We start from the raw sequence: 20,874 nt of genomic DNA, 5'->3' as shown, positions 1-20,874 counted from the left end.
CCAGGCACTCTCCTCGCTGGATTCCCGCAGAACAATGCGGCTCAGTTCAACCTCCGCAAACAGACCCTGATTAGCAGCCGGCCATGAATCAGAGGAGAAGTGGCCCACTTGGAATTCTCACAAGAGGCGTTGGCAACGCTGCCAGGAGTTACGTCACGGGGGAGACTTCGAAATTCTACCGATCGGATATTCTTCTATTATTTATAACACCATTAAGCCTTGTTTCCATGATATGAAAAACTCGATATGCTGACCAAGGCAGAAATTTATTTTATTATAAAACATAAATTAAACGTAACGTTTCAACCTTGTAGCAAGGTCTTCTTCAGACTCTGCACCAAATGTAACAAGGTACAAAAACAGGACGATTTATATACACAAACATTACTCCCCTCCAGACTATTAGAAAGATGTTCTGGAACATTCTAGCAGGTGGCGTGGTGAAGAAGACACAATGAACTGGAATGGGGGACTGAAGATAAACAAAGAATGGAAGAAGGTGTTAGAAAGAGTGGAAAGAACAAGAGAGAAAGAGGAGAGAAGAAGGAAGAAGAATGAAGGAAAAAGAGCGTTGGATAAAGAGTCCAACCACATTCCCGATGGAAGAAAATGCTTAGCCTTTTAGGTGAAAGTACAATTTACAAGGGAAAGCCACCTTCTAGAATGTTCCAGAGCAACTTTCTAATAGTCTGGAGGGGAGTATTTTTGTGTATATATATCGTCCTGTTATGTACCTTGTTACATTTGTACTTGGTGCAGAGTCTGAAGAAGACCTTGCTAGAAGGTTGAAACGTTACGTTTAATTTATGTTTTATAATAAAATAAATTTCTGCCTTGGTCAGCATATTGAGTTTTTCATACTATTAGTTGTTTTCCGTCGTTACTCTGTCGTTTTGTGTTAATCGTGAAGTCGAGAATGAATGAAGTATGAATTCCTCGCTCAGGATTCAAACTCAGGACCCTGGTTCAAATGACGCCACCAGGATGGGTGGTTCGTTCATCATGTATGCAAAGATTCTTCCCTTTCTTTGTTCTTTTCTTCTATTCCCTTCTTACCTTTTTCCTTCTACTCCTTCCTACTATTTCTTTCGCCGCACCCGAATTGCGCACACTTTAGATTCAGAATTGCGCACAAATCTCACTGACCTGTTTTGCGCACAGATTTTGATCGAACTGCCACTTTGATAGCTTTAAAGCCTGTGCGCAAAACTGTTTCTTTCTTTAGACAAGACGAGAGAGAGAAATTAGAAATAAAATAGTAAATCTTTTAAGGATTAAATAAAAAATATAATTTGACCAGTAAATGTAGAAAGTCAAGATACAATTTTCATACCAATTTACTTACTGCTACTCGCACGTACGCACCTCCACACTGAGAAATTTACCTCTGTTGCAGGCACAGAATACTAAAGCATGCTTCCGTGGACGCGCAGCTTCGACAGTGTTGCCAGTCCCAAGTAAAAAATTATCGGCCCTTTGTTTTGACATGTGCCTCGTATTTAAGAATCAAATGTTTAGATTCGTTAATTTACCACTTTATGACAGAAATATTACGTATATATTCTTCCTCAAAATAGACACAACTACAGTATTCTAATTATGACATGACATCTAAATATGAATTGTAAGTAATTCTCAGTTGTACGTATTATTTTCTCTTCACCTTGAGATACGTATAACCCAGTTTCAACTGTATTTGTATCATTAATGATTCTCAAAACATTGTTTTAACTCTGCATTATATCGATGCATTAGGAATGGAATTGTGATAATTAAAAATACTGACTTTGAAGAATGCAATGAACCACTTACTACCCACGGGTAGTAGTTGGTTATTATTTTCTTCATATTTGTGAAAAGTATTTTAAAGTTGTGTTCATATTTACGATTAATGTATTAAATTGAAATTACTTACTCACGCATTGCACTAAATACTAATTTAGTTAACAGAGAAATCTCGAATCATAGTCTCATGTTCGCCAGCCATCTGTTGGGGGTCTTCATCTGTTCTGATTTAGTTTGAAGTACAGTGCCTAGAATAACGTAGTGTGGAAAACGGCATGGTTCTGCGCTCTCTGGCTGGTTCCACTCGAAAATGATCCGCTAGAGGCGCTGGTGTTGACCCCGGTGCTTGGTGTTCGACTTCTTATAATGGAAGTAAATGGAGTTTTCGCTGCAACGTCTGATTCTTTTACATGAAGCATTTCAATGAATGTGATAATTGCTATGATATTTGGTACAGTGGTCGCGAAGATATTAACGAACATTCTAGACAGTCGACCACGTCCTGTTATCGTCATACTTTCGTTAATAATACGGGAGAAAAAATACGCGTGGAATGTTCTTGGCAACTAAATTTTTATGTATGAATTAGGTTCATTATTATTATCATCATTTCTTTTAAAGATATACACACTGAAGCATTTGTATTTTTGATATTTACTGACTCTTCTTCCGCTTTAAAGTAATCGCGGCAATGATGATAATGATGATTGCATGAAACGACAAGGGGAACCCCACAAAACTTTCTTAGTGCCATCGACATGAGTGTAAGGCAACTTTTAAACCAATGGGACAAGCGACACAGGATGTTCACACTGTCACACTAGTGACACACACTTCCAGACTGTAAAATAGCATTCATTGCACATGAGGGTCCAAACAGCAAACGACACGTTCATATGGCGTATTCGCGTGCTACTTGTTACTTCGGTCGGAAAGCTCCTTGAAGGAAGGTGCTGAGACCGAAGCTACAGGGGGAGTTCCCAACTAATTGACAAGCGACATGGTGCCACACGATAAGCCACACGTGTCGCTTTGTCGCTTCTACGTCGCTCAAACTGGGCCATTTCCTCAATAGCTTGCAACATGTTGCCGTGGTTTGTTGTTCGCGCATACGCGATGCAATGAGTGTCTTGCTTTAGTGAGATTGCGCACCAAAGCGACAAGCGGCACGCGACAGACACTTATCGCTTGAGGATTTCACCAACCGAACGCTGGCCTGTGCTTCCCGTCATGCCGCTACGATGTGAAATGTTGCTCTTGATTGGCTCCTTTCCAAGCAACATGTGTCGCTTCGGTATGAAAGTTGCCTTGTACCGAATGACCCGTGTTGCTTTGGTGTGAAATCCTCGTATCGTTTGTCGCGTGTCGCTTTGGTGTAAAATCTCCTTGAAGAAACGGTGCAGTCAGAGCTTGTGTCCCTACGGTTCGAAAGGCTGCATTGATTTCAGACTGCTCGCTTTCAAGCGACATTTGTGGTTTGTCGCCTCGGTATGAAATATCTCTCAGGATACTATTTATATTCTAATAACATAGAAAAATAAACTCTAATACACAGTCCAAGACCTGACGTCCGGAATCACATTGCGATGTTTCTTCTTGTGTTACGCATGCTATTTATTTATTAATTTTATTTTACTTTTCTTTCCAAATTAATGCCATTTCGTGACTGCAAATCACTCCACAAATATAACTGTTTCCATCAATTCACTTACCGCCTTTCTAGAGAAACAAATCTACACAATATATTCCAAAAACTAACAAAGCCGCATTACTTTCATAACAAAATTAGCACCTGGGTCGATCGCACTGCCATCTACTTGTCATCGTCTCGGGGAACCAGTTTCTTGTGTCGTTTTCCACAATACGTTATTCAAGGCACTGTAGTTTGAAGGTACTCGTTAGTTCTTTCTTGTAGCTTAAATATAAGCGACTTTCCCCGGTATCACTTTAGAGAAAGAATAAGCGAATGTACATCTCGAAGATGCAGCATTTTTTCCATTTTGAATTTGTCCATAAATACTCCGTGTCCTAATTAGAAACTATGAAATTATACACAAAATGGAATGTGGGATTCCATTTCCTTTGGTAAATGAGCAACCATACTGATCTCTCTCTCTCTCTCTCTCTCTCTCTCTCTCTCTCTCTCTCTCTCTCTCTCTCTCTCTCTCTCTTAAACACACACACACATATCTGGCGTTAGTCGTCAAATGGCACACAAATGCTATGAGTTACTCGCCAAATGGCACACAAATGCTGTGCGTTAGTCGCCAAATGGCACATAAATGCTGTGCGTTAGTCGCCAAATGGCACATAAATGCTGTGCGTTAGTCGCCAAATGGCACATAAATGCTGTGCGTTAGTCGCCAAATGGCACATAAATGCTGTGCGTTAGTCGCCAAATGGTACATAAATGTTATGCGTTAGTCCCCAAATGGTACATAAATGTTATGCGTAAGTCGCCAAAAGGCAGATAAATGCTGTGCGTTAGTCGCCAAATGGTACGTAAATGCTGTACGGTAGTTGCCAAATGGTACGTAAATGCTGTGCGTTAGTCGCCAAATGGCACGTACATGCTGTGCGTTAGTCGCCAAATGGCACGTACATGCTGTGCGTTAGTCGCCAAATGGCACATAAATGCTGTGCGTTAGTCGCCAAATAGCTCCTAAATGCTCTGGCTTAGTCGCCAAACAGCTCCTATTTGCTGAACCTTAGTCGCCAAATAGCTTCTAAATCCTGTGCCTTAGTCGCCAAGTAGATCCTAAAAGCTGTGTCTTAGTAGCCAAATTACAGCTTAATAGTGCACATCACTCACCAAATGACGCCTAAAGTTCTAAGTCGAACCTGATTGCGAATTTCGTCCCCTTGGGTGCGACAGCTGATCCGCTGGCGTGGTTTCCACGAGGGAGAGAAGATGAGCTGGCGATGGAGATAGAACGCAGCATCTCTTCCCTCCGAAGCCCCCCTTTCCTCCCTGCGGCGTCCTTGGCTTATGCTCCCCTTGACATGCGTGGAATGCGTCTTCGTTTTATTTCGGAGTCGAATGTTGCCAAGTCTTTGTACGTGTGCAAATCATACGAAGGCTCTCGTAAAAACGGAATCTGTTTACTTTATCGTACGTTTTGTACCCATCGTAACTGAGGACACGCATTTGGGACGGTCGCCAGTTCATATTCTGCGACTTATCCGTGCCTTGGAGAACAAATACTGCACTTTGCGATGTGCTACAGTGTGGAAAATTTTAGCGAAACAGTTAATTTTTTCTCGGAGCTTGTAACTACCAAAAACATCCCGCGGTGTTCCCATGCGGAAGACATGGATTCGATTCCCGGAGTGGGTGATTTCTAAGGCCCGGATTTTTATGTTTGCATGTGAAATATGTACATAAATATGGAGATGAAATCGCTGAAATATGTAAAAGAAAAATTAAATATACTGATATATACAAAGATATGTAACTAAATTAAAATATCTAACACACGTATTCGTTCTCATTCCAGTATGGATTTTTAGGTTCCTGGTAGCAAAAAATGTAATCGTATAGTTGAAGTCCTGATTCGAACGCCAGTTCGGCATCTGTGACATAGCTCGAGAGCAAGCCGACCGGACGCGTATCTGGTTTCGAGCCAGCGTTGTTGCCACTTTTACCTGCACTGTTTAGACATCCATTTGTTCATTCATACTCCCAAGGTCTCCAGATTGTGTGTGTGTGTGTGTGTGTGTGTGTATGTATGTATGTATGTATGTATGTATGTGTGTGTGTGTATATATATATATATATATATATATATATATATATATATGCTCAAGGTCCCGGGTTCGATCCCCGGCCGGTTCAAATCCGGGAACTTTTCTAACGTAGGATGCGGCCCCGGCGCCCACCCAGCGTCGAATAACATGGGTACCTGGGGGAAACCCTGGGGGGTAAAGGCGGTCAGGGGCGTGATGCTGATCACATCACCCCCACTCACGACCGGATCAAGAAAGTGTGGGGCGTTACCCCCACACCCCTATACGCCTTAATGGCGTGGTGCTAAGCACAGGGGAGCACTTTACTTTTATATATATATATATATATATATATATATATATATATATATATATATATATATATATATATATAAAATAGCACAATACAATAACACAAACTAGCGAAGATAACCGCAACCTCACGTTAAGAAATCTCAAAAGAAACTGAATTGGCAACATCGCATTTACTCCACGTGGACTTCACAAGGGCTGTCAGTTGCTAAGATGGACGCTATTGGTGGGAAAGGATTGAGGGGAGGATACACTGGGCTCAGATGATTGCTTACTACTGTAGCAGAGGGAACTGATCTTTCGGAACTTTCTTTGAAGTACAGTGGCGTTCTAATCAGGACTTCAACTATACTAAATTAATTTCTCGAGTTATCTTGATTCAATGAAATTGTAATGTGCTAAATTACACTGGAAAATTCGTAATCTGATAAACTGATAACGCGAATTGCAGCAGTTTTGAGTACAGTGTTGCCAGATATTTTTCACCACGAGGGATACATTCAAATTTCTAGAATGTAGAAGAATATTCTCGTTGAATGAAGAAAATGATTTATCAGAAAAAAAATAAGTGTGGATTTAATTTAATAATACATTATTTCTTAATGAAGTAAAAGTGCTCCTGTTTCACTACATGCCGTGTCAATTTCAACCACTAAGTACATTTTGAATTTCTCATATTTTTGGTTTCTGGAGAAATCAAAGTTTGAATATGTGTCATAATAAATGTATGTAATAAACTTCAAAATATGTAATATGAAATTAACATATATGGTTCCAACCTCGTAATTCGCCGACAATTGTAATTTTTGTTTAGCTATGTAGAAAGTAAGAAATATGTAATTACATAAAATTCCGCCCTCTTCTGATTTCAGATGAGAATATTTCCGTCAAATGTCACTGCATAAGGCGGCTCTGAGGTTCATCCAATCAATGGGTACCTTTGGGAAACCCTCAAGGGTAAAGAGCTACCGGAGCCTGGTGCTGATCACATCACTTCCACCTGCACAAGCACTATTTTGTTTTTACCTTTTATCATCGTGGCTGAGTGGTTAGCATAGCACGCTACAACGCTAAGGGTACCGGGGTTCGAATCCCTGCCTTGACAAGGTGTCCCATCATCTTATCCTCACTTATCTTTTCGATTAGCCAAAAGTGTCAGAAAGGCGAAGTAAAATAAAATGACAAAGTAACTATTGAGACACCCATTTAGATCAAATACGGATGGTGAAATAAGAATTGAACTAGCTGTACATGATGCAGGGAAGGGGAGGAGCCAGGTATGCTATGTGACCAGCATGGCGGTCATCTTGAAGTCTCGGTCGTAGTCGTAGTTACGGTACATTTTGAACGCACCTCGTATATTTTTATTGAAGTTTTAAAATGGTTTTCGCTCTCCTCTCTATTTCTTTGACTCTAAAAAGAAAGTATGTATGATAGAGGGGGGAAAGACCGCTGAAACGCATTTTCTGTACATTTCGAACGGTCCTCGTATATTTCGATTAAAGTTTAAAAATGGTTTTCGCTCATTCCCTTCTCTCTCGCTCTATCCAAATGCGATAAAATGCGAAAAAAGGGATGAAAGGCAGATTGATGAAACAGTTTGCGCATATTTCGAACGCCCCTCGTATATTATAATTGAAAATTTAAAATTGTTGTTCCGCTACACCTCTGGTTCGGTTTTCCTTTTTTGGTTAGGACAATAACTACCACCTACGAACGCACGGCTCAATGTTTGTTTTGTTGCGGCGCATGAGATAAACTGTTTTACTGCCTGTTGTCCTTAACAGCGAGCGTTAAACAAAGGAGCACGTAACCGATGTCGTCATTGCACGAGAGAATTGCTCTGCAGGAACTTCCTCCTCCTCCGCCGGTTACAACCTCCGCGCGACGGCCCTGGACGGTGAAGTACGTCAGATGCCTCAAGTAGAGAGTAGAGGAAGAGAGAGAGGGAGTCAAAGAATAAGAGAGAGAGAGAGAGAGGCAATGGATGATGGGCAGAGGAAGTTGAAGAATGAGAGACAGAGAATGCGAGTGATCGAGAGAATGTCTGAGAGAGAAAGAATGAGAGACAAGTAGTGAGAGTGTGAGACAACGAATGAGAAAGTGAGACAAAGAAAAATTCAAAGAATGAAAGAGAAAAGGAATTACAGACAGAAATAGGAAAAGAACGACAGATAGAATCAAATAATGAGAGAGAAAGAGGCAATGAATGAGAGAGGAAAAGAATGAGAATTACATAGGCAAAAATGAAATAGAAAAAAAGCAACGGATGAGAAAGACAAAGAATGAGAGAGAAAGAGGCAATAAATGAGAGAGAAAGAGGAAGAGAATGAGAATTACATAGGCAAAAATGAGATAGAAAGAAGCAACGAATGAGAAATACAAAGAATGAGAGAGAAAGAGGCAATGAATAACAGAAAAAGGAACAGAATGACAGATACAGTATCAAGGAATGAGAGAGACGGAGGCAAAGAATGACAGAGAAAGAGGAAAAGAATGAGAGGGAGGAAGAGAAATAATGAAGGAGACAACGGATGAGAAAAAGAGACAACGGATTAGAAAGAGAGATACATTGAATGAGACAAAGAGTGAGATAAACAGGGCATCAGAGAGAGAGAGAGAGAGAGAGAGAGAGAGAGAGAGAGAGAGAGAGAGAGAGAGAGAGAGAGAGAGAGAAGTATTGAAAACAAAAAGTTAAAAGAAAGATGAAGTTAGAAGATTTCTCCCTCAAAAGGAGTTCACTCTTTCGAAGGCAAACTTGAAACAACAAACACCGTAGTTTTGGCAATAACACCCGGGAGTGACGAGGCCACTATGTGGCGGGAACTGTACCAAACCTTCTAGCCTATAGAACATTATTTGTGAACATGTATCTGGTGGCAATTGTGCGTACAGTAATCATAAGTACAAAGTGTGTGTGTAAACTAAGCATGTATGAATCAGTTCAATACAAGTAGAGTTTGAAGTACAAGTTGATTACATATGTTTTTCTATTTCGTTCCAGGTAAGATTTTCTGCTATGGAAGTTGATCGACTCTGTTTCCCAGAGGTAGAAGAAATAAACCAGGAAGTTATACGAGAAAGGTTTCAAGTGCGAAGACTTTTGCAATGATGCTCTTGAGGTTAGACTTAATTCCAAACGTTGACAGGTAAGGGAACATCATGGCAATGTGGTTGTGATTACACATGCGTATACCCAAGCTTTGTCCTTGCTACATTGCGAGATTTAGCACGTGATAATGTTAAGCGGCGACTTTCTGTTTCCTTTGCAATCTTTCTCACTAGAATACTGCATTCGTGGAATTTCTTGCTTCTTTCAGTAATTTCATTCTAAATATCGTATCAATGATACGATATGCGCAGTGGTGTACAGAAAAGAACGGTGCATAACGAAAGACCTGTGTATAGGCGCAGGGAACTGCCACTAGTGGCGCTGTATGTCCAAGATGGTGGCTTCTAAACAGTGTTGCTACGCGGAGGGAAATTTTTCTTTCGAAGGAAATTCGATGAAAACACCAAAATTTGAGGGAAATTTCCCTTTTGAGGAAAATTCGATGAAAATACCAAAATTTGAGGTGAATTTCGATGAAAATACTAAAATTTGATGAAAATTTGGAGACCTTAGACTCAATATAAGTAGTTTATCTTACATTCCTGATTCATAGCCGTTTCTTTCTGTTACTTTTTATTTCGACTAGGAAAGGCCAAATCCGGATAAAATTTTATCCTGATTTCAAGTATCTAGATATCGAATATTCTGATATACAGATATACGGATTATCCGCTTATTCTAATATCCGGATATTCTAATCCGGATATTCGAATTATTCGGATATTCGATATTCGAATTATTCGGATATCTGATATTCGTATTATCCGAATTATCGGGATATTCGAATGTGTGCATTATCCGGATTGTTTTATAGTTTATCCGGGCTATCCACATATTCTTTTATTCGCGTATTTCACTGTACGGATTTTCTACAAATCCTTCATCGAATCTGTCCTATCCCGATTATCCGTTGCATCCGAAACGGATGTCGGATAATTTGAAATCTGTATCCGTTATGTGGACTTTGTGGCCATCCTTAATTTCCACACTTTTGAGTGAAAGCCTAGATGTCCATTTATGGTCATATCTTGTCCATATTTCTACACCTTCGGTAAATAGCAACTGCAGAAAGAAACGGTAGGAGTAACTTAGTTACTTTTCAAGTACTAGTAACTGTAACGGAGTTACTTATTAAAATAAGTAACTGTCATTGTTACTTTTAAAAAATAATTTTCCGAACAATGGTGCATGTCAAACCTATCGCGTTAGTGCCATGGCAATTGTGTCTGCCCAGGCTTTGCTCTTCCACCCTCATTTAAAATAAACCAGTTTTATTATTATAACAATAGCCACAACGGGCCAGTAAGCAGGGTGTCTGACTGCCATGCGAGAGAACTGGGCTTTAAATAATTCCATGAAAACGACTATAACTTCCTTACTGTACAAGCTGCTTTTGGGCTCACTCAGCCTCTCATTTATGAGTACCCAAGGGTAATAAGGGCGACAAGAGTGTGGTGTTGATTACATCACTTTCACTACATAGCTGGGAACGGATGTGGTGCTCAACCTCCACACCCACCATGAGACTTCATGACACTGCATGAAAAGGATACATAATACTTACAATGTGTCAATTGACACCGCAAATATTATTTTATCAACCCAGTGGCACGTCACAGTGCATAAAGTGCTAATGACGCACTATTGATGCATGAAAGGTACTTTTACCAGCCACGTGATCCACTAAATTAATACGATCAAACAATGTCTATGAAAGAAACAGTCTCCTGTGCCAACTGATGTAGCAAAATTGTAATAAATATTGTGATCGTTATTAGGTTTGAGTTTTGTTATTTAGCGTCGCTTTTCTTCCACTTTCGGCTAATCGAGACAATGAGGAGTGAATATATGATGAAGTATCATGGAACGAGACTCACAAAGGCCGAGATTCGAACCCGAGACCATTCCGACACGTAGGTCGGCGGTAGTTATTAGGGCAGTAGCCTATATGAATATGCAATTCATCCCAACGAATCTTTGTTTACTGCTCATCATATCTGAAAAATACGTATGTTCGGATTTGCCCATTAATAGCAATTTCATCTTTGCCTTGAAACCGTTTGATGGAAGTGGGATTTCCAAAAGTTATTGATCATCATGAGAAATGTCACTAGATAAAGAGACAATGGCTATATTGTCTGTAGGGTTGCACCACTACAGCGCAAGATACTCACGAAGACGCATGACTTTGCGAAAGATAGGATTACTGTTTCCTACTAGTGACGTGTGTCATGCGCCTGCCGGATAATGCACTTCAGTCTGTGTATGAATGAGCTAAGAGTGAAGTGGCGTGGATATTGAAAAAACTCTGAAGCTATCTGTTTGTTAAATGTGTTTTTAATATTGTTTCCCCTGGTTGATACACCATAACAGGAGTGAACAGAAATAAACCTTCTGTTTTGCAGGTCATTATTAGCTGGCCGCCGTGGTTGAGTGGTTAGCACAGCCCTCTACGACGCCAGGGGCCCTAGGTTCGAATCCCGGCCTGGACATGTGTGTTGTGTGTGACCCTTAATTAATTTAATCATGTCATCATTCATCCTTAGCGTCGCGATCAGTTCGCTTTCTACGGCTCTCGGACCGTATTTTAATTGATTCGGAGAAAAGGTTCCTGGAACGATTTGAAATACTTTTCAGATAAAGAGATTTACACTTTCTGATTTTCTCTCCTGGACCGGAATTAAATTTATTTAATATTCCTGGACCGTCAACAACACTACTTTACATTAGGGATGGCCAGATCCGGATCCTGCCGGATCCGAAATCCGGATCCGGTTGGTTCCGGATCCTAAAATTTTTCGGATCCGGATCCGCGTGCTTTGGGATCCGGATCCGGATCCGGATCCGTTTTGCCATCCCACATGCGCTTCTTTGGAAAGTAAGAATGTGCTTATAACATAGGCCTATTGTTACCTGCTAATATATATATATATATATATATATATATATATATATATATATATATATATATATATATATATATATATATAGTGTGTGTGCGCGCGTGCGCGATTTGTAATTAATTAATACACTTACAAGGGAGGTCTTAAGTCTCCCCCTCCGATTTTCATGAAACTTGGCAGGTGTATAGAGGCCCCAACCCTCAAATGTCAAGATGAGGAGAAATTGAAGTGGGGATCTGACCCCGAAACTACGTAAATATGGCATAGGAAGAAACAGGGGGTATAGGGCCTCTCTATACACCTGCCAAGTTTCATGAAAATCGGATGAGGACACAGGGGTCAGATTCATACTTCAATTTGTCCTCATCTTGACATTTGAGGGGATTTTGCCCCCTAAAACAGTTTTTAGCTGAAACAAAAAAAAACATGTAATTCTTCCTTTGGGCCCCTCTATACACCTGCCACGTTTCATGGAAATCGGAGGGGAACACAGGGGTCAGATCCCCACTTCAATTTGTCCTCATCTTGACATTTGAGAGGAGGTTGCCCCCTAGAAGAATTTTTTTGCCGAAACAAAGAAACACGTATTTCTTCATTTGGGCCCCACTATACATCTGCCAAGTTTCATGGAAATCGGAGGGGGACACATAAGTCAAATGCACACTTAAATTTGTCCTCATATTGACATTTGGGGGGGGGGGGGTTGCCCCCTAAAACCGTTTTTTAGCTGAAACAAAAAAACACGTGTATCTTCATTTGGGCCCGTTTATACACACACCTGCCAAGTATCATGGAAATCGGAGGGGGACACAGGGGTCCGATTCTTACTTCAATTTGTCCTCATCTTGACATTTGAGGGGATTTTGCCCCCTAAAACAGTTTTTTTTTAGCTGAAAAAATAAAACACGCATTTCTTCCATTGGGCCCCACTATACATCTGCCAAGTTTTATGGAAATCGGAGGGGCACAGGGGTCAGATCCTCACTTCAATTTGTCCTCATCTTGACATTTGAGGGGGTTTTGCCCCATAAAACCGTTTTTTAGCTGAAACAAAAAAAACACTATTTCTTCATTTGGACCCGTGTATACACACACCTGCCAAGTATCATGGAAATCAGAGGGGGAAACAGGGGTCAGATCCTCACTTCAATTTGTCCTCATCTTGACATTTGAGGGGATTTTGCCCCCTAAAACCGTATTTTAGCTGAAACAAAAAAAAAAAACACGTAATTCTTCCTTTGGGCCCCACTATACTGCCAAATTTCATGGAAATCGGAGGGGGACACTTAGATAACCTCCCTTGTTAGTCTTACACTTTGTAATTATTTAACACTGGATATATTATAATGTTTTATTTTAGTTTGTAAAACTGTAACTGTAGAACAATTGTATAATTTTTGTATAACATTTCTATCTTGTTATATATGTTAAAGGTTTCATCCTGGAATGGAATGTCTCACATTTATGTGTGTTTTCATTTCCAATACATTCGAATGAATACATATTCGTTTCAAAGGCATTTACACCTCTGACATTTGTGCACGAGTGTGTTAGCCGATGCGTAGCAAAGTATTTTAGGAACAACACTTGAAAAAAATTATTCTAGGACTAACGAAAAATTTCTTTGTAATCGAAGATCATATACCTTTTAAGGTGTGGTAATATTATAATGGGATTGAGATACGAAACTCTCGGATCCGGATCCAGATCCGAAACTTTCGGATTCGGAACTCAGATCCGAAACTTTCAGACCCGGATCCGGATCCAGAACCGAAACTTTCAGACCCGGATCCGGATCCGGAATTTTCGGATCCGGATCCAGATCCGTAACTTTTGGATCCGGATCCGAATGGATCCGGATTTTTCGGATCCGGATTTTTCGGATCCGGATCCGTTTGGCCATCCCTACTTTACATGCACGAAAGTAAAGATCGAAAATCATTGTCGGAATGCCTTGATTCAACCCCATTCTCACCCTCGTACAAAAGTTGTTGAGGTGGTAAAAAAAACAGCCGTGTTCGCTTTCATTCAACAGGTCAATTTTTATACGGCGCAGGGGTCCGACGCTAGCCGACGCCGCACGAAAGGGCAAGAACGAGAAAAAAAAAAAAGCGAATCGATAAGCAAGAGCGACACTTGAAGAAACACAGTTCTGCCTTCCCTTCGCCGAGTACGAACGGGGTGGCATGACCCCCTCTCCCCCCACGCCACTCCCCCCTAGAACGTTTCGAAAGTCACGCACATGTCTAGTACTCGAATCGTAGCTCGCGCGTGCGCTTTCTGGGAGCGACGCGCACCCTACCGTCAAAACCAGTGATACCAACCCTAGCATAATGGTGCTAAACCTAGCACAATGTGAACTTTGTTGGCACTATGGATGTGTATATGTCGCCAAGATATCGTGACGATATATCGTCTTCATGATATATATCGCCAAATATCGTAACGATCGTCTTCACGATATATATCACCAAAATATCGTGAAGATATATCGTCTCCACGATATCTATCCACAAATATCGAAACGATATATCGTCTTTACGATATATATCACCAAAATATCGTGAAGATATATCGTCTCCATGATATCTATCGCCAAATATCGTAACGATATATCGTCTTCACGATATATATCGCAAATATTGTGATGATATATCGTCTCCACGATATATATCGCCAAAATATCCTGACAATATATCGTCTAGCTGATATCGCCTGGACGATATTTTTTGAATATCGCAATATATCATCTGGATTATATATAGCCCAACACTAGATCACACCCAGCACCCTGTGTTTGGCATGATGGCAAAATAGGCAAACGCGCGTCCCTGAGAGACAGATAAATTGAATTCAAAGGAATATATTTTTTTTAAAAGATATAGCTACTCGTATATTAAAAAAGAAATCCGCAGATCTTATTTGTGGCGGCCCCTGCGGCGGAGTGGTTAGCACACGATGCCAGGGGTCCCGGGTTCGAATCCCGGTCTTGGCATGGATGTTTGTGAATGTTCCATTCATCAATATCATCATTCATCCCCATCTTCGCAAATTAGCCAAAAGTGGCACAAAAGGCGAAGTAAAATAAAGCTAATCAATCAAAGATCTTATTTGCGCGGACATGTTTCAAACAAAAGGTAGCATGCCGAACCAGCCACCCCCTCGTCCACCATCTTCCTTACTTAGCTCACAAGGAACATTTTATTGAAGGAAATCTGTAGAAAGTTGGGGTCACAAATAAAACAAGTCTTTCCCAGTCGTCAAATGTTCTCAAACTATTTCAACTTCTATATTGATCTCATTTCATTGGTTAAACCATTGTAATTAATTTATTGGGAGAAATTTCCAATATTGTTTAACTACAGTAAATAATTAATAACGCACGTTCAAAACTCCCCCAAAATAGATGGCATAAATTGAACTTATAGCCTAAGTTATCCGAAAATAATAATAAATTAATAATTATGCAGTAATAATATAAATAATACTAATAGTGTTATTAATAATACATGCTAGAACAATTTAGCACAATTTAAGAATTGACCAGAGCTTTTCCTGATTGGGAGGTTGGCAACACTGGTCAAAACTCTCCTGGCAGCGAAGTCTGTCGGGGAATCGTTTTTCCAGCGGCAGTTCTGGCACTGCGACTTGCGGCTCCCGGTGCGGTACGCGCTGTTTATACGCGATGTGAAAGAACCGTGCATTTGTGACGTGCGTTTCTTCTTACGAAGGAAGAAGCGTCGTTTTTGACGAACGTGGATGCAGTGACGCTTTGTAAGAGCTGCCAGCATATAACTACTGTCGCGAACAGAATGGCGGTTCTACGTAACCTGATTTGGACTTAAATTGACAAAGTTGTGACAATCGTATCCTTGCTGTTATCATCCGTAAAAGTTCCACAATGGTTTCTTGGCTGTGCACCGTGTCAGAACGTCAATTAGGATACCCAGTGCTAGTTTGAAGCTTTGAAGTGTCATCGTGTGGCAGAGTAATGTGACATGTTTCCCCACCTACAAGCAAACGATCACTGGTTACGGGTCAGAGGTCACCCAACAGCCGACCAATCAGCGCCCGTCCAGCAGTGCCCCTTGAGGGTCCGAACTTACCCAGAACTTGGACCGAACTTTGCGAGATAGGTGGACGATCAGTTGTCGTGTGACTCCGTTGACAACACCCCCCTCCCTTCTCGTAACCAAGCAACCTTGTTGTCGCTGTGACGCAGGTTGTGCGAAGGAAGACGCGGTTTTGTTCGGCTGTACGAGGTGCGTCTGCTGCCAGGACCTTGACGCAGGCAGAGTGGGGACCGGGGGGTCGCGGGTTCGACCCCGGGACGAACCCGGAGGCGATGATGCGCCACGCTGTGGCCGTTTGGGAAAGCTAGGAATGGGGCAAAGCATGTGCCGCCAAAGAAGTAAGTGATCTTATATTTTTAGTGCTATTTTTAGCCCCCTGCATAAAGTAAGTTGCCTCACCCAGATACTTCTAGACAGGGTTGTTAAATAAATTCTAATGGGTTATATTGGGTTCCGCAAGAGGACCGGAACGATTTTTCTCGCACAATTTAAATTCGGTCCAAATTACGTATTGTTTCATTGAGAAAAAGTTCCTGGACCGAATTGAAATACTCAACAGATACTTTTTGGTCCAGAACCCATTTAAGCTTTGCTGATTTTCTCTAATGCACCGGAATTGAATTTATTTAAAATTCCTTGACCTCTGACAACCCTGAAAGGAAGTTGATTCTCTCAATTACTTCTAGATTACTTTATCTCCAAATTAAGGATTAGTGACGTCATTTTCAACCTGTCTAAACTGAAATTTTGGAAATCATCCTTTTTACCACTATTACTATATTAAGAGATTGTGTGTGAATTAATTGTTGGGTGGCATCCCCCTACCCCCTAATGAACCAGACAAGAAAGATAACTTTTCATTCTTGGCAGGGGTGACTTGACCATCCCACTGTAATACTATAATATTCACAAATAATGACAGAGGACAAATTTTTGAATGAAAACAGTTGAATTTTTACATAACAAGGATGCGACCAATAGTATATTATACATGTACACTTAAATATTCTGCATGGCAACAAATTGACTATTTGAACAATTTTTCTTTGCAAGATATTAACTAATTTTGACTTTTCTGTATCAGAAAGTTACTAATAGTAATAATTTAGCTAGTGACTAAACTTTTCAACATTTAAAATCGACTAGTTGAACAATTTTTCTGTAGAACAAGAAATTGACTTATTGAACAATTGTCTGTGTAACGGCTCCGGCCAAGTGTCTCAATAATATTAATAATAATTATATAGAATAATTATATTTAAATTAAAATATTAATTAAATATGTAAATTAATTAATATTGTGTTGTTATTACGTGAATAGGTAAAAATATTATAAAACAATAGCTCATGTCTAATTTGATCTACGACATTTTGTGTAAAAACAACTGCCCTTACAAGAAAATTTGTCAAATAGATAAATAATTGAATATTATTGAATAACATAAATGCAGTTAGATCCAATAGACGAAAAATAAAGTTGCTAATTAATATTTTATGGTTATTATCACAAGTCGTAGTGTGCATAAATCTTTGATAATGACGTTCAAAGACGTATGATTCCGATTCCTTGCCTTGCAATAGGTTCGGTGGAAATTAATAACCATTGGTCATATGGCAAATGCTAAAAATAATATTTTCATTATTTAATTTTTGTAACGAACCTGAGAGTTTAAGATTTTATATTTGTAAGAAGCTAAGATTTTTAAAATGTTTGTTACTTCAAATAATGTGCAAGTTGTCACAGACAATTATAGTTAGATTGATACAGTTATGGTTGGAACTTGTATATATGTTTATAAATACGTCACAATCTGTTCGTGTTGACGTCACTTTCTCATCTCAGCAGAGGAAGTGAACCTACCTGAATGTTTCTCACCTGACGACAGACTGAGTTTGAAAGACAGGCGAAGGTGAAGAATAATAAGAACTTGGAAACGGAGAGAATTGAAGTATAGATTTTGTGTTTTCGAGTTTTCTTCTTGCCGATAAGTTCAAAGTAAACAATTAATTATGTCATTTGACTTTCGTTATATGTGAGTGTATTGCCCACGTTAGTATTGAATGTTCTAGTGTTTTTATTGGTAAGTGATTAGGAAATGTAAGCGATTATAAAACTGTGTTTAACTTTGAAAAGAATGGTGTTGTTTCTTTTCTACCCAGCAAGCCCTGATGAGTGATAAAAGCGTCTCATGTTCCCGGTAAAAGTGGCAGCGAACTAACTTTGTGACGACTGGTGTACAACCGGGGGGGGGGACGTTGCAATTTTAGTACTTTGTAAGTCGTACGGGAGTGGTCCGGACCCCCCCTGGACCCCCTTACATACGCCCTTGGACGCGATGATAATCTCGAATTCTACACACGATTTCTCCCTCAAAGGACTGTTTCTGCACTTCTGGAATAAAAACTTAATTTCAAGAAATTTCCTAAATACGATTCTTGGGAATTTCTCGACTGTTCGAGATCCCAGAAAGTCGGCAAATTGTTCCCAGAAGTCCGAAAATTACCTTGACACTTCACGCGCCATAATTTTGAATTACTTTTATTGCAGAGCCGTTCGGCGCGTGAAAACGTGGATGAGGGGTGCCGTGATAGACGGCAGATTAAGTGGTCTCTGATATCTGCGCATCGTGAGAAAATATAATCGAATGTTTTTAGGTTTTGCGAAGAGCCGGATTCTTCCACTGTCTGTGAGAAAAGTTTTAGATGGTTCTTACTTTTTAATGTGTTGTGTTTGTGTTGTGCAAGTCCAATTACAACCTTTCACTTTTAATTTTTCCAAACGGCTTTTTATACCCTTTGTTTCAAAGGAATCTAGGACAATTGCGTGGCGGACAATTGCGATGATTTTGACGGTGATGATAATTTTACAAATTACTAGGACAATTGCCACGATCAGGACCTAACCTAACCTAACCAAAGGCGCCAGAGAACTAATAATGCTGTAGAAGGTTGGAGCAACAGAATAAACAGGTGACTTTGAAGACCGCATCCAAAACTTCATGAAGTTCTGGCCTGCCTCAAGAGCCAAGCAGAAGACACCAACATCAAGTACATGCGGATGGAACTTAATCTAGAAGGTCAGAAAAGGAAGAGGCGTGACAAGAGAGTTGGAAAGTGTATTCGCACATATGAGGAAACGGGCGACTTCAAAAGGTGTGTGTTAGCTCTAGCCCATGTTCAAAAACTTGATTGAACCAAATTCCCAGACGAAAATCTCAATATTTCATATAATTCTCTTGTGAGGTATTGTATGGGGTGTTAAGTCACCCTTCAATTTGATAGAAGATTTTAAAATGTCATCGGAATTGTCCCTTTCACTTCTCACTGCGTTCATCGCAATTGTCCGCCATCGCAATTGTCCGGTTTGAGTTGGTGTTTTTAAGTCCACTTTATGCACAGTAAGGCTAATCGGGACTGGACCTACAGTTTAAAGTGGGATCCGAACCACTTGTGCCTCCACCGGGTATCGAACCCGGGACCCCTTGATTACAAGGCAATGACGCTACCACTGCGCCATGGGGGAGGCCCTGCAATTGTCCGGCTACCGTTTCAAAGTTTTAAGTCAGAATTTTAGGTAAGGGGATAGATATTTCCTCGTGCAAAATGGCCTAAAGTTCCGACGCACCCAAACAATTTTAATTCAATTAATCAATCGATATTATTATTAAATAGGAAAATATAATAACAACAATAATAGATAAGAAATGAAATGTTACTGACTTGTGAGAAAATAATCCTGCCTTTGTGTCAGGCATGGTTGCATATCTGCGCGAGGGTGATGCAGTGTCTTGATTTGTTTTTCAATCATAAACCGCGTTCCCTGCGAGAATAGAAGAGTTTTAATTTTAAACTTCCAAACTGTATTTCCGTGCTGAAGTTTGATCCTGATTTCCCAAGGCGTTTGATCGAAGTCGGGAAGTCTGGGCAGCGTGTGCTTCGGGTCATGTCGGCGGGATGTTTCGATCAGGGACCTTCCCTCTCCCAAAACCAATTAACTAATTAACAATTCCCCGTGTCATGCTAGTGTTTTCCCGGGAAAGTTACACATCGACGGAAGTTTCGGAAAAAGGAGTGGACGTGGAATATCGCTCGCAGACGGTTGTTCCTGCAGGTTGTAATGCCTGTCTGTCCACTGTAAAAATATAATTGCGTCATAATCAGTCTTCTTCTTCCTCTAGCAGGACTGGATAACCAAAGCCCGTTCGCGAATTTTATTTTCCAGTCAACTTGTGAATGCGGGTTCATTTCTTGCTCTATGATTGGCTGTTGGAAAGTTACGGTGCTCTGATTGTGAGAGTATCTTATTTCCAGCGAAAAATTTGCTGCTTTCTAATCTAGCCTAACCTAACGTACAGCGCAAATAAGATATTCTCACAATCAGAGCACCGTAACTTTCCAACAGCCAATCGGAGGGGCAAGAAATGAACCTGCATTTACAAGTTGACTGGAAAAAGAAAAAGCGCAGCCCGTTCTGCTACTATACAAATTGATCGAATCATTCCATCGGTGATATGTAGGCACCGGATTTTTATGTATTATCAAAGTACAAAATATGTAACAATAATTGATAAAATATGTACCTAAATGTGTATTATCAAAATAATATGTAGCTAAATATGTAGTATCAAAGAATATGTAATATTAATAGCACTCGAGTATCCAAGCATTTCAATAATTCTGCTAGATATTTATTTTGTTTGAACATATTCAACATAATTTTAGACATAAGTTGTTCAAATTAAAATTTATATCAAATTTATAAAGCGGAGCAACGTGTACATATTTAGGTAACCAATTTTGCCAACTATTAATTACTTTTCACATCGCAAATTATTGGATAATATGTAAATATGTACGAGAGCTCTTTGTAACTTTCGGAACAAATTGTTAAAAGAAGCATCTGCAGAAAGAACAATCGAGTGAAAATACATAGCTACTTTTGTACTTTTTGTACAAGGGAACA

At 40.0% G+C, this 20,874-nt stretch overlaps 1 protein-coding gene across 5 annotated transcripts in view; it reads left to right on the top strand.

Annotated features, from left to right (window-relative positions):
* Positions 1-20,874, top strand: part of Pde11 (Phosphodiesterase 11) — a 492,115-nt gene that overhangs the window by 269,329 nt on the left and 201,912 nt on the right. Inside the window, exon 1 of one of the 5 annotated variants that reach the window (XM_083141573.1) lies at positions 15,524-16,249. The exons of the other annotated variants lie outside the window; for them this stretch is intronic. Coding sequence (XP_082997699.1) covers positions 16,222-16,249 — 28 coding nt within the window. The 5' untranslated portion in view covers positions 15,524-16,221. Of the gene's footprint in view, positions 1-15,523; positions 16,250-20,874 lie in introns of those variants that run through there. 5 annotated transcript variants of the gene reach the window in all.

This window comes from Lepisma saccharinum, chromosome 20 (genome assembly GCF_977018435.1).
Source record: "Lepisma saccharinum chromosome 20, izLepSacc3.1, whole genome shotgun sequence".
NCBI classification, from domain to species: Eukaryota; Metazoa; Arthropoda; class Insecta; order Zygentoma; family Lepismatidae; genus Lepisma; species Lepisma saccharinum.
Note: the sequence above shows the minus strand (reverse complement) of the source record. Positions and strands in the feature narration are given on the sequence as shown.